At 43.2% G+C, this 15591-nt stretch overlaps 1 protein-coding gene across 4 annotated transcripts in view; it reads right to left on the bottom strand.

Moving 5' to 3' along the window:
• blnk (B cell linker) overlaps positions 1-15591 on the bottom strand; it is a 186626-nt gene that overhangs the window by 140462 nt on the left and 30573 nt on the right. For 2 of the 4 annotated variants that reach the window (XM_048608674.1, XM_048608673.1), the window contains exon 3: positions 14008-14054. In XM_048608674.1, the coding sequence (XP_048464631.1) occupies positions 14008-14054 (47 nt within the window). Of the gene's footprint in view, positions 1-2646; positions 2945-14007; positions 14055-15591 lie in introns of those variants that run through there. The other 2 variants (XM_048608678.1, XM_048608676.1) reach the window with 1 other exon arrangement.

Here is a 15591-nt window from a genome sequence, read left to right on the forward strand (position 1 = left end):
TTGGTCGGTCTCACAAACTAGTTAAGCAACAGCTTGGCAGTCATACTCAGGCAACCAAACTTCTTACATACAACGTCCCAGAAAACACCATCAGCACCGCTAGGCAAGGCAGGCCCACCAAAGGTGGCAGCACTTGGTGTACAGTCAGGAAGAAGTTACCCTGAGAGGATTCAACATTGTATGGAGTCCAGAATCAATCACTGCAACTTGCCAGGAAAGCACCTGCTTAATACCAGCTATGGCCCTCCTCTCTTCCCTTGGCTGATGATTTCCCATCCTTCTTGGAGGAAACACTAAGGAGGACAAGGGAACAGCATGTTCTTTGAGTGGAGGAATTCAATGTTCATCACCAGGAATGGCTTGTTAAACACTGGAAGCAGCATGCTATAGACAGGGGCAAGTGATTCCACAACCAAGGGATCTGATCCAAGCTCTACCGTTCTGTTACATTCGGTTGTTAATGGTGGTGGCCAATTAAGCAACAAAGTACAACCTGCCGATATTCCATCTCTGGTGAAAATGGTGCCAAGTCTGAATGGGAACTTTGGGGCCACTTTGGTTAAGTTGAAGACCTACTCTGTCATTATGAAAATGCAATCATACGTGCCCGCTCACTCCCATAAGCCTGCAAACCCCAGGGGTATGAAATGCAAAGTGAGGTTTTACACTTCTGAATTTTCAAACTCCTTCTGATACCAGGGCTTGGAAGAATATTTTGCTCACTTCTACCTAAATCTTTAGACCTGTACCTCAAAAGGAGAAAACTGCACTATCATTTCAAACCACTTGCTTGTTTATATTCTTGCCTAATTATCATTTTTCTGTAGATTTGGTTTCACAGTCCCAGCCCACTTTCCAATACCTTAAGAACATAAGAACTAGGAGCAGGAATACGCAGCTCAGCCCCTCGAACCTGCTTCGTCATTTGATATCATCATGACCGAGTTCATCTTGGCCTCATCTCCACTTTCCTGCCCGCTCTTTGTAACACTTCAACTTAGTACTAATTAAAAATCTATCTCCTCCTTACATTTAATCAATGTCCCAGCATCCATTGTGCTCGGCGGTAGGGAATTCCACAGACTGACTACCCTTTGAGTGAAGTAAATTCTCCTCATCTTTGTTTTAAATCTGCTATGCTTCATCCTAAAATTATGACTTCTTGTTCTCCACTTCCCCACATGAGGAAGCATCCTTTCGATGTTTACTTTGTCAATCCCCTTAAGAACTAAAGTCTGGGGAAGAAGCCAGCAACATTGGCTAGTATGGAGACTGAATCCACAACTTTGGCATTATTAACACCACACTCTAACCATCTAAGCTATGCAACCACCTTGCTATTATTTTCAGAAGGCATTCCTATAGGCATTATATCCAAGTTCTCATTCAACATCCATACTTTTTAACAATGATCATGGCTGATTTCCTCCATCCTTATTCCAATTGTGAAATCCTACTGTTGCCTTTGATAGCTCTTCAGAAGGTTGATCAAACATGGGATTTCTTACCTTTGCCTAGTTTGGTTTTGGATTGTGGGATGTAATTATTGCAGAAACCACTAATATATCACCTCTGGCAAAACAGTGGTTTTCGAATGTTTTTAGGATTTAAATTTCCGTATTTAGGAGATTGAAGCCAAATCTAAATAACGGATCCAGTTTGTCATCATTTGGACAACAACATTAAAGCACAAACTTAGGTAGTGGTCCAATTCATCATAGATTACTACCTCTTAACCATCAACTTTTCAGACATCACAGAGTGAGGAAAATACAAGAGAATATATTGAGGACCGATCAGTCAGGGATTAGCACATACTGACAGAACAAAAGAAGAAATTGGGTTCTCTTAGCTTGTGAGCTTTTCCTTAACTTCCTGAAATACAGTCCCACCAAGTATCTGATTGTCAGAAGCTCCCCGTCACTATCAAAATTCAACGAGACTGCTTAAAGCAGGGGAAGAAAAAAGGAGGGAAATGTGTTTTTCATTTGGCTGAGGTTGCCATGATGGACTCTCCTTCTCAACCTCTCCCCTTGTCGGAGGCATGGTGACCCTCCTGTCGTCTTTCTCTAATGAGAGAGCAACCCCATCGAGCTCCAACACACTGAATCTCGTTCCTTCCTCGTTCAAAAAGGAAATCGAGGCAATCATGCCTTTCGTATGACTAAAGAGCACCTCTAAAGACAACAAGTTTCATTCAATGATGTTGGGAGAAAGACATATCAAGAGAACACAGCATAGTTGATTTCAGGAATTAGAATCCTGAGATTAGCCAGCCTGAGATTCAACATTATCTTTCAACTCTTCTCCTACTTTTTGTCACATCACTAGTCAAATGCCAAAGAAGCTTCCAACAGCTACAGGTATGAATAAGTACAGTTTGATTCAATGCTTATGTACGCATACAGTTAGATCTGACACATTCTCATACACCTTTGTTTGAAGGACTGGGAATTAAAATGAGAGTGATCCAAATTCAGCAGTTAGGCAAAATTTGAATTTTCCACTGAAGCTAATACTGATCACCAAAATGTATATTTGATTATACACAGTAGGAGGTTGCACCACAATAAACAATATTTGATATTTTGCTCCACAATTGTTTATCCATTTACTAATTGAAAAAAAATCAGAAATAAGGCATACCTTACACCTTTCATCTTACAGATTTACTCTGCACTTGGCTGTTGACGAGTATTTCTGCACTTGCTGGTAACACTAATAGCCTCTGGCTCTCAGTATATGTTAACAGATAAAACCACTTGTGGAAAGCCAGCAGAATGAGGAAATCTGAACATTATTTTTAGAAAATCATCTCCCTTGGCAATCTTGCAGCATCGGTTTAGGGAAAAATGGAGTAATATAAAGGTTTTGAAGGCTTCATTCAGCTAAAAACCGAAGGTGCACGGCACCTACAATTAGAGCTGAGGCTGTGACAGAAACTTCCTTGTTTACATAATTGATTACAGGCGAAGTGAAATTTGGCCTGACAATTGTGGGTGTGTTATAAAGGCAAAATACAGGAAGGCTTGTGATTTTACAGTTTCCCCTATCACTTGATGCTTTTTTATAGATTACATGTATGAAAACCCAGAAGTAGGGTTTTGGGTTGGGAACCCAACTCCACATGGCAGGGGAACAGCCACCCAGTAGGGACTTTCTTTGCGTCAGAGGCTGCTTCTTGAGAGCAACCAGTCACAAAGCTACATTAGGGAAGAGGAGAAAATGGGCCATTCCTTCTCCCTCTGCCTACAGCCCTCGGTGTCTATTCAATGCCCTTCTGTCCAGGAACTGCCAGGCTACTTTGCTACCAGCCTCAGTGCCCACATCGGTTCCACACCTTAGTGATGGCGGAGTGGGATTGTTCATTTTCAGCATTTAGGAGCAGTAATACCATGAGGATGCCTATGACTTTGTTGGGCTGGGGGGGGGCGATGTTTACCCTCACTTTACCAGATCTGTGGAAGGCTTGTGACACAGTGGGTCACATTGCTGCGTTGGAGCCAGAAGCCCAGTTCCAGTCTGCCTCCAGGATTTGATGGCCAAAAAATGTGTGCTCATAAGATGGTCAAACAGATTGGATATGAATTTGCACAACCAGGACACATTCCTGGTCAACCAAATCATGGAAGATAATTGCAGTCTCTACCATCTGTACCCCCATTTGCTCTGTATGATAACAAACAAATAAAGGTTCGTACTGTTACAGTGGGTCAGGGCCCCCCTTTTGGGGAAGGGATTGGATACGTGATTGGTGTTGAAGCTGGGTTTGGATTTAGGACTTAGCTACTTGTCCTAGCCATAGTGGTGGTCTTAATGCAGTGTATCGGACCCGCCTTCGGGCAGCTAGACAACTAGAGGAGGAGATCAGTTCTGTGAAGCGCGGTTTGAAATGCCACATGGAAAATTGTGAGTGCTGACTGCTGAGGTCAGCCCATAGTGTGTGCGCTGACATATGAACAGGACTTTATTAAAATGTTTGGGGCCCTCAAAATAAGGCACTATGTTATGATCGACACAATAGTTCTGCTGTGGTTAATAAAGCAACTTTGATGTAATGTGTAAACAGATAGCAATAAAAGTAATCACTGGAAGGCTGAAATATAAACAGATATTTCTGCAAACGTATAACAGTCAGATAGCAATAATGTTGGAAATAGATAAATGAAAACTTCAGGCTATAATCAAAGCGAAATACCGCAGAAACAGAAAATCTGACTTGAAAACAGAAAACCCTGGAGACACTCATTTGATCAGGCAGTGGCTGTGAGGAGAAAAAGAGAATTGACAATTTCATGCCAATGACAAATTGCTGACCACTTAAGGACCTCCATCTGCTGCTGCTGGGCTACTCCTGTGGCAAGGACAGCACAGCAAGAGCTAGCAATCTAGTGGGTAGACTGCAGTGGGGATGCCACCTAGTGGGGCATCTTGTGCCAATCAGAGATCCTCCAAAGATGTGGACCCCCTCTTTGTGTCCTGGTGGTGCTATTGCTACAAGAGAACTGCTAGTGAACTAGTTAGCAACTCTTTGAGACAGCGGTTCCTCTTGGCAGGGTTTGTAAGCCCCGCCTGAAACCAATTAAAATGTTGGTGTGCGAGCTGGTTGAATGCATGGGGTCTTGTACCCCAGGGCCACAACCGCAGGATAGATCTTGACTGATTCACTCTGTTCCTCTCTCCAGACAGGCTGCCTGACCTGCTGAGTATTTCAAATGCTTAGTGTTTCTCTTTAGGATTTGAGAACTAAGAGAAAGCCATGGCAAATGAAATCACTGGAAACGATTTTCACATGGAGTGTGAAAAGGGAGGCTGATGAGATATTGCCCATTTTACAGTACCACCCCAAACAGGAATCTACCCCAACTGACTGTAGGAAATCCTACCATCCTACTTGTGAATATAAAGGATGAAAAAATCAGTGGAACAAAGAATTTTCAACAATCCTTAAAAAGACAGGCCTAGCTGGATTCCTGCAACAATATTTTAATTTAATTTTCCTCTGCCACCTGGCTTCTTCAATGCATCCATTGATAGTGACTGGAGGAAACGGACTCCTGGGATTGAGAACAGAAATTCCTCCTAGGTTAGTTGTGTAGACCTGGTAGAGTTGCTGACACAGTGAGTGTAAACAGCAGTACCACATTCACTGCCTCATGGAATACCAATGTTTTCAATGATCTTTCAAGATTGACCGAGCTTAAGTGAAAGCAGCTTTCCATGTTCATAACCGACATAAATAATAGAACATGACTCACCTCCTGCTTTATAGCACCCTCCCTGTGTCGTGAATTGGACAGAAGGTGACTTGCATTATTCATAAGTAACCACTCGAATTTGTTAACTCTGCACCATCAGGTAAACTCACACTGCTGATCACAAGGAAATAGTGCTGATCTTGAAGGAGAGACATTTAAGGAGAACCCTATACCTGCAGACACTATAACCACAATTTGGATTCAGACAGCAGAATCCAAGCTGTCGTTTACAAGCAGTTTCCTTCATCATCCCTCTCTGCTTTTATTAAGGAAAATGTTGCATACAATCAACGAAAAGAAAAAAATAAATTCGACCAGAGGAGAAGCAGCAGTTTAAGTGAGAAAGGTTTCGGAAGATTATGGAAAGCTGACAGATTAGGCTGTTGGTGGTGCTGGGCATGGTATGGCAAGTAAACAGCAGCTTGGTAAATGCATAGCACAAAGAGCACAGTGCTACTTTCCTGTTGTATACTAAAATATTTAATTGGCCATTGATTAAGTCAGTAAAAAGATGTAACTGCAGCTAAGACGTGTAATTCTTGCTTTCTCCTCACCTAATCCTTAATGGCATTACACACTCAGAACGAAGTAGATCGTGAAAGTTTTCACAGGTGTCAGTAGTGAAGCATTGTGCCTTGACAGAGGAAAAGTGGGAACAAGCAGGGAATTGAGAAGTATGTTCCTAGATTCCAAATGAGCAATGAATGAATGTGTTCAGAACATGAGGATGATTTCCATGTGTATGAACAAGATGATGGAGAAATGGGGGAGATCATTATGTGGGTACATGTCAGTAAACCACACTGACCCTATTTTAATTTCTTGGCACTGCCAAAACAAAAGAAACTCCATATACACAATGAACAAGGAAACACGATAATGGCATATTTAGTGCAGAACCTTCATTCAATATGGAAGAGATATTTGATCAGGTATGAACCAAAGCAGGTATGTGTTTTACATAAATCACGTTGGCTGATACCTCCAGGCCACTTAAAATAAACAAAAAGATAACTGTGTGGCAGTACTTAGGGTGCCTGCTGAGAGCCAATTCCCCTGCCGAGAGCCAATTCCCCTGCCTTTACTGTCCACACCCTTCTGCAACACCCAGTCCCTCAATCTCTTTTCCACATCACTGAGCCACACCTGGGTCCATGGTGATACTCTGGTGGATATAGGACCAGACCAGCCATTGCCTCTCTGATGGGTGATCAATGAGGAGCTGTTGGCTTTTGTTTCTCCAGCAGCTGTCAGTAGGTGGGACTTTCCTAACCCTCTCCTAGGAGGCCTTTGATCTTGGGAAAAACCCAGGAATGTGCCTGAACAGCACTGGTGCTGCAGTGTTCTCGTCAACTCTCCAGTCATTGCATGAGTCATACAGCATGGAAACAGTAACAGTCCACACTGACCATGTTCCCAAAATAAACCAGTCCCACCTGCCTATGCTTGGCTCATATCCCTCCAAAGCTTTTCTATTCATGAACTAATAAACCACAATAAATGCACAATAAAATGGCACACTAAAAATAATCTAGAATTGAAAGCTAACTTAATTGTGACCATGTAATCACTGTTGATTGTGGTAAAAACCCATCTAATTCATTAATGTCTTTTAGGGAAGGAAATCTGCCACCATTACCTGGTCTGGCCTACATGTGACTCGAGACCAACAGCAAAGAGATTGAAAACCGAAAGAACTACGGCTGCTGTAAATCAGAAACAAAAACTGAAATTGCTGGAAAAGCTCAGCCGGTCGGGCAGCATCTATGAAGAAAAAAATCAGAGTTAACGTTTCAGGTCTGGTGACACTTCCTGTTCTGAGGAAGGGTCAACGGACTCAAAACATTAACTCCAATTTTTTTCTTCGCAGATGCTGCCCGACCGGCTGAGCTTTTCCAGCAATTTCTGTTTTTGTTCGTGAGTAAAGTGATTGACTCTTAACTGCCTTCTGAAATGACCCTAGCAAACCACTCAGATCAAGGTCAGTCAGGGATGGGTAATAAATACTGACACAGCCAGTGAAGCCCACATTCCATCAACAAATAAATTAATCTCCCAACAACATTTTCAGAAAAAATTGCCTTGCATGCATTCACAATAATGAGCATGTCTCAAACACACAAACAGTAAAGTGCTGTGGTGGGGGTTGGTCAGTGAGGTGGGAGGAGCGGATAGGTGGGAGAGAAGACAGACAGGTCGAGGTGGCGGGGATGGGGGCGCGGTGTTAGTCTTGGGATGAGGTTGGGGGTGGGGAGATCTTGAACCTGGTAAAGTCCACATTGAGACCATTGGGCTGTAGGCTCCCAAGGCAGAATATGAGGTGCTGCTCCTCCAGTTTCCGGGTGGCGTCGTTGTGACACTGGAGGAGGTCCAGGATGGACATGTCGCCCAGGGAGTGGGAATGGGAGTTGAAATGGTTCGTGACTGGAAGGTGTTGTTGTTTGTCGCGAACAGAGCACAGGTGCTCTACAAAGCGGTCTCTGAGCCTCCGCTTGGTCTCACTGAGTAGAGGAGGCCACATCGGGAGCAGCGGATGCAATAGACCACATTGGCGGATGTGCAGGTGAACATCTGTCTGATGTGGAAGGTTTGTTTGGTGCCATGGATGGAAGTGAGGGGGAGGTGTAGGTAGCACTTCCTGCGGTTACAGGGAAAGGTGCTGGAGGTGGTGGGGTTGGTGGGGAGTGTGAAGCGGACGAGCGAGTCATGGAGAGTGTGGTCCCTACGGAAGGCAGATAGGGGTGGGGATGGAAATATATCTTTGATTGTGAGGTCAGATTGCAGGTGGCAGAAATGGCAGAGAATGATACATTGAATCTGGAGTTTAGTGGGGTGATACGTGAGGACAAGGGTGATTCCGTCTTTGTTTTTGTTGTGGGGAGGGGGTGTGAGGACTGATGTGCGGGAAACGCAAGAGATGCGGTGGAGAGCATTTTCGATCACTGAAGGGGGGAGGTTGTGGTCCTTGAAATAGGAGGACATCTGGGATGTTCGGGAGTGGAACGCCTCATCTTGGGAGCAGATGCGGCGGAGGTGGAGGAATTGGGAGTAGGGGATCGCAATCTTGCAGGAAAGTGGGTGAGAGGAGGTGTAGTCTTGGTAGCTATGGGAGTTGGTGGGATTGAAATAGATATCAGTTTCGAGGTGGTCAGCAGAGATGGAGACAGAGAGATCGAGGAAGGTGAGAGAGGTATCAGCGATGGTACAGGTGAACTTGAGGTTGGGGTGAAAGGTGTTAGTGAAGTTGATGAACCGTTCAAGTTCTGCAGCTAACTGGCTCTATCCCCCCACCTCTTCCTCTGCTACATTGATGACTGTATCAGCGCTGCCTTGTGCTCCCACAAGGAGCTTGAACAGTTCATCAGCTTTACTAACATCTTTCACCCCAACTTCAAGTTCACCTGGACCATCTCTGATACCTCTCTCTTCTTCCTGGACCTCTCTGTCTCCATGTCTCCCACCTATCCGCTCCCCCCACCTCACTGGACCAAACCCCACCACTCCCTACCTGCACTCACCTATCACCATCCCACCTACCTTCCCCAGCCCCACCCCTCCTCTCTCTATTTATTTCGGAGCTCCCTTCCCCCTTCTCCATTTCTGAAGAAGGGTCTAGACCCAAAATGTCAGCTTTCCTGCTCCTCTGATGCTGCCTGGCCTGCTGTGTTCCTCCAGCTCCACACTGTGTTATCTCTGACTCCAGCATTGGCAATTCTTAATATCTCTAACAGTAAAATGTTAAGGCTGCACATGCTCAGCTCTGTTCTTTACCAAAACAAAGAAAATCATTAGTATCCAGACTACATACAATTCCTGTACATAGCAAATAAAGTAAGCCAACCAACCAGTAACTAATGTCCAGTCTACAAGTGCAGTCTTGTTTGGGAAAAGCTGGTTGCTATATATATTTTTAAAAAGCATCAATGTTAAAACTAAGGATCAAATGGTGATTTGGAGTGCGGTCCTACTCAAGTACTGTAACAGAATTCTGGGGAAGGTTTGTGGGAGAGAAGGTATAGTGTCTGCGAAAGATGGGAGCAGAACTCACACACCAAGCCAAGGGTAGCCTGGTAACATTCACGGTATTGGCCATGTTCAAGAGGTGTAAAGGCATTTGAGTCAATCGTAATCTTTAATTTGTTAAAAACATCTCAGTTTTCAAGTCTTTGTTCCACTGGAAGATCAGATGTAAAACCTTTCCATTAAGGTTATTCCAGTAATAACTGAGGATCTTAAACTTGGCACCATGCTCCTACACTGACATGTAGACACTTACTTGGGATTCAATCACACCTTCCCAAATCTTGCATGCCAGCTATTAACAGGAATTAAACAGATACCTTTTCTCTTGTTAGCTGCTCATCCAGGAGCTGGAATGAGAGGCTCCCACTACAGTGGGAGTGGGTTTGTAAGGATCATATGAGCGAAAAGTTGACATGCTGGCAGTCAGTCGGCTGAGTTATTCTGGATGGGGGGGTGGTGTTTCAGGAAGGCTTTGTGAATGGAAAGGATACAATCTAGGCTGGAAGAGACCCAGCTTTTCATTATTGAGCTCAGTGAAGCCCTCCTGCATCTCCAGGCCCTGCATAGGTAACTTTTACACTTATATTACACGCTTATGTTGCATGTTGCCAAATTTTATAGCACAAAATGTGACAGAGAGTAGGAGGCAGTTAGCATTCAAGTCCTAGCTAGTTACAATGTGACTTTCATGTGGTTATGAGTATCCTGCATGATTAGGCAGCTACTGTAGTTGCCAAGCAGAGTTACTAACATTGCCAGGGGGACGAGAAACATACGTTATGGGCACTTCTTGGATTTGCACAGTTTCTGGCAGGCGCCCTCTAGCTTCTGTAGAAGCTGATTACTAGGAAAGCTTTTCCAATGGTGAGCAGCAGGACTTAGAAATACCAGGGATCAGTTTTGCTGATGAACTATAAACATTGAACATTCTCTTCAAGCCAGAGGCTCAAGCCTGAACATTCGGCTCCTCTGTAGCTGGGTTCTGATTGTTTCACCAACAGCATACAAGGCAAATCAGAAAAGTAGCAGACACTAACCACCACCAGCTTTGAAAAAGCTGATGCCACCCCACAAACCTGAGCCAGTGAACAATGATGCTGACATGGGAAAGCAAATAGTTAATGAGACTTGTAACTTCAGTCATACACAAACATTGAAAAAAATCTGAAAGTAACTTACAGTCTCAAGAGAAGTCCAAACATTGATGGTACAAAACTGATGGTGCATTTCTAGCACTTTATACAATGAATAGATTTTTAGTCGAAGCAAAAATTGAATTTTCAATTTATCAGGAATCTATCATATATCAAAGTGACCTCAGCAGTCACTCTCTCAGTATCACCTTTTGCTGCATTAGTGTTCCATTTCTTTCAACTCACTACATTGAGACTGTACCCTAAGTAACTCCACAGCCTCTCAGAGGGATACCATCTCTTCTCTAATGCTTACGGTGCATAACACTTGTCTCTCTCTGAGATAGCAAGAACTGCAGATGCTGGAGTCAGAGCCAACACAGCATGGAGCTGGAGGAACACAGCAGGCCAGGCAGCATCAGAGGAGCAGGGAAGTTGACATTTCGGGTCAGGACCCTTCTTCAGAAATGGGGAGGGGGAAGGAGCTCAAAAATAAATAGGGAGAGAAGGGGTGGGGCTGGAGAAGGTAGGTGGGACGGTGATAGGTGAGTGCAGGTAGGGAGTGGTGGGGATTGATCAGTGGGATGGGTGGGGCGGAAAGGTGGGAGATAAGATGGACAGGTTGTGTCAGGTAAAGGAGATAGGGATGAGAGGGTGGGTTGGATGGAAGAGGCCGGAGGTGGGGAGATTTTAAAACTAGTGAATTCCATGTTTAGGCCATCGGGCTGTGGGCTCCCATAGCGGAATATGAGATGTTGCTCCTCCAGTTTGCAGGCGGTGTCATTGTGATACTAAAGGAGGCCCAGGATGGGCATGTCACCCAGGGAGGGGGAGAGGGAGTCAAAATGGTTGGTGACCAGAAGGTGTTGTCGTTTGTCACGTACAGAGAGCAGATGCTCTACAAAACAGTCTCCGAGTCTACACTTGGTCTCGCTGATGCAGAGGAGGCCACATCACGAGCAACAGATACAGTAGACCAAGTCAATGGATATGTAGGTGAACCCCTATCTGACATGAAACTTGTCTCTCTCGCTCTCCTTCAGTAAATCAACCTGCCATTTTTCCCCCTCCTTCAGTCCTGTTATGCTGCTATTATAGAATCCCTACAGCACAGAAACAGACCCTTCAGTCCAACTCATCCATGCTGACCAGGTATCCCAATGTGACCTAATCCCCTTTTCCAGCATTTGGCCCATATCGCTCTAAACCCTTCCTACTCACATACCCATCCAGATGCCTTTCAAATGTTGTAACTGTACCAGCCTCCACCATGTCGTCTGGCAGCTTGTTCCACACACACACCACCGTCTGTGTGAAAACGTTACCCATCAGGAACTTTTTAAAGCATTTCCCTCCCACTTTAAACCTATGCCCTGTAGTTTTGGAGTTCCCACTCTAGGGAAAAAAAAACCTTGGCTATTCACCCTATCCATGCCCTTCATGATTGTATAAACCTCTATAAGGTCACCACTCAGTCTCCAACATTCCAGGGGGTATAAAATGCCAGTCTATACAGCATCTCCCTATAACTCAAACCCTCCTGTCCCAGCAATACTGTTGGAAATCTTTTCTGCACCCTGTCAAGTTTAACAACATCTTGCCAATAGAAAGTCAACCAAAATTGTACACAGTATTTTAAAAGTGTCCTGCACAGCTGCAACATAACATCCCAACCCCAAACTCAATGTTCTGACCAATGAAGGCAAGCATACCAAATGCCTTCTTCACCATTCTGTCTACCTATGACTCCACTTTCAAGGAACTATGCACTTGCACCCCTGGGTCTCTGTTCGGCAACACACCCGAGGGTCCTACTATTAACTGTTTAAGTCTTGCCCTGATCTGCCTTACCAAAATGCAACACCTCACATTTATCTGAATTAACTTCCAGTCCAATGGTCAGGTGACTTTTTCTAATTTCTGTTCAGACAGCAGCTAACCTCATGCCTCTAGAAAGTCAATGAAATGTAAATGTCCACATAGAGGAACTTCCTCTGAAACGATATTCAGGAGGCAAGATCGGTTTTAGAATTTAATTCCTATTGTCTGGAAAGTTAGAGAAACTGAAAAGTAATGGTGATTCCAGACTTATTGGCTGCAAACTTGAAACTTAACAGAGGGTGGAATGGAGAAAATATTTTATCACAAAAAAATATGAACAGCCACAATTCACTCTCTATTGTGTGGTATATGGTTGCTAAAACTGGACCATTTGTGTGGATGAAGGAAGTACTGATTATATCATCACACGACTGACAAAATAAATCTTATTATTCAAAGACAGGGCACAGCAGGTAAATCCAGGGACTTGGGTCACAGGCATCAATCAACAACTCTTCAGGATGAAAGTAACAGGCAGCCAACTCAGAAATGAGCACAGAGACTGTAGTGATTGTAACAAGGTCAGCCAGGCAGACCTCAAAAATATAAGTTTCGTGACTGGACCAGGTTAACAGCCCCGATCAGGGAGCCCTGGCTGACAGATTAGAACAGAAGAGTCAAGAGGTTCTGTTCACTCTAAGAGCTTGCCCTGAGGAAGCCAGACCAGTGTAGTGTAAATAGAGGAATACTTGCTGACAGGGTGCTGGCGTCTGTAGAGTTCTTTCACACACTTTGCTTTCACTTCAACCTAGACAGCAGCACCTCCACAATTTTGTACGGCAATCCCAAAACTTTGATCTTCTAGCTATGTTCAAAGAATCAGGAGAGAGAAAAACCCTTCAGGCTTGCAACATGTTCATCTTTAAGAATTGATTAAAAGATATTTATTTATTTATTGTCACACTGTTTATGATTTGTGCGCCAGCATCATCTCTAGAATTCATCTCTCCTTGTGTGAATGCGTCTAGGTTTTGAGGAGTGAGCATTTTCACACTTTGGATGTTTTCTAAATGGAAGTTTATTCTTTCTTTTGATTTCAACTTATCAGAAAGTCTGTTTGCATGTATTCTTTAAGATCACAGCACTCAAAATATTTAAATACTCCTTAAACTTTGTTGTGAACAATCAAGTGATGAGAAAATAAAGAGATGTTATTCCACAACTTGTTCCCATCCATTACACTTTCTGTTCCCATCCACTTATGCTGCTCCATTTGGAGTCCAGCTGCAAATATATCAGGCAGGAAAGACATGGATACACAATTTTCTATATACCGGGGCTCCAGTCCATGTTGTGTTTTGTCAGCAAATGCTAACACTAGCCAGTTCCACAAAATGCCATCAGCTTGAAATGGCAATATATTCACCAGCAATTTCTATTCACTCAATATAACCTTAATGATCGGCATCCTTTTCAGAAGTAACTCCACTCACACCACTCCTTCAAAAACCTATTAAAAACTTGCTCTGCACATGAGATTTCAGTTCATTCCTCTTTAGCTCTTCCTGTCTGCTGTCCTTTTATAAAGTGATAGACTCCCAGCTTGACAGCTGATTACAGAAAACACAAGCTGTTTGCTGTTGCATCATATGCCATTAAAAAGCAACATCAATCTTCCAATCTTCACAGGACACAGAGCACTTACCACTAGCTACAGAATAAACTACAGTGAGCAACAATGAAGGATTAACATAGAGCAAAATTCCACTCACGGATAGTTTATCACATTGAATTGGTTCTGGAGAAGATCTAATGAATTCTGAAAAAAAAGAGAAAAGGCATTTATTTGTAGATGTTGTACATAGTTGCTTTGTGAAATATTTCATATAATGTAGCAATTTACATTTTTATTAAGATCAAAAATAATTAATAACATCACATTGCATATAAGATCAGGAGGTTTATTACCAGTAAAAAAGATGCATGTTAAATTTCATAGAATCCCTACAGTGTGGAAACAGGCCCTTCGGCCCAACAAGTCCACACCAACTCAGAGCATCCCACCCAGAGCCATCCCCCTAGTCTACACATCCCTGAATACTATGGACAATTTAGCATAGCCAATCCACCTAGCTTGCACATCTTTGGATTGTGGGAGGAGACTGGAGCACCTGGAGGAAACCCACGCAGACACTGGGAGAATGTACAAACTCCACACAGACAGTTGCCCGAGGGTGGAATCGAACCCGGGTCCCTGGTGCTGTGAGGCAGCAGTGCTAACCACTGAGCCACCATGCTGTGTTATTTGTTACCTTCCTACCAGTAGCTTGATTATTGAGGTGTAGGTGCGTTAAAGGTTTTATTGCTTTAAGGATAATTAATTATTTTGGTAGCTCTGTTGATAGTTCACTTTCTCTGTGCATTCCTTATTATGACTTTGAGAAATACAATCATTTGCATGTTAAAGAAGAAAGCCATCCAAAGGATTGAAGTATGGTTGTTGCCAGTCTGAACTGTGCCAGGTCGTCTCAGCATGTGGAGGGATAGAGGGAGTGGGACGGTGAAATATTAGGGACCATATTCCTGACCATTGCTGAAAAGTACATATACAGATGTCGGAGGATCAGGCATGTTAATGCCCCATTTTTCTCCAGAACAGTAAATAATCTCAAACTTGAAAAGGGAAAAGCAAAAGAAGAGTTTTGATTAAATTCAAGAGTGGTGTATGCATGGAACAGACTTCCAAACAAGGCACTGGTTGCTGACTATATGAACAAATTCGAGAGAAAGTTGGATTAGTAACTGGAGAAAAATCTAGTCAAGGGATATGAAAGGTATGGTTCATCTTACACTGAAAAACATGAATGATAGCAGTCCCTTTAGAGCCTGTGATAAAATTTCCAAACACAATTTTTGATGTCCGACTGCTGTCTCTGTTATTAAGATATTGGTTAAAACGTAGCTTTTCTTGCCAACCTTTTGGTTATGTCTCCTCATATTTCTTCAGTGTCAAATCTTGCCTGATCATATTTTTGGGAAATGTCTTGAGAAGCTTTACTCCTTTAAAGATGCAATTATTACAGTATTTTAATAACACATTGAGATTCACATTATGTTGCAATAACTTGATGCATATGTGTTACACTTTGTAGCCAAACATTCGTTTCCATAATATCTCAGAGATTCACTTTCCAAACAGACAGAATGAAAAGTGAAAACGCAAATTAGATGTGAGTATATTTCAGAGAATAATCCTTGTTACTCTGATCTCCCGGTAGTCACATGTCAATATCTTCCCTACACCCACACAAAGAGAGTCGTCACTTGTAGCTGTGATATTTTACAATCTGAACATT

This window comes from Rhincodon typus, chromosome 20 (genome assembly GCF_021869965.1).
Source record: "Rhincodon typus isolate 14 chromosome 20, sRhiTyp1.1, whole genome shotgun sequence".
NCBI lineage: Eukaryota > Metazoa > Chordata > Chondrichthyes > Orectolobiformes > Rhincodontidae > Rhincodon > Rhincodon typus.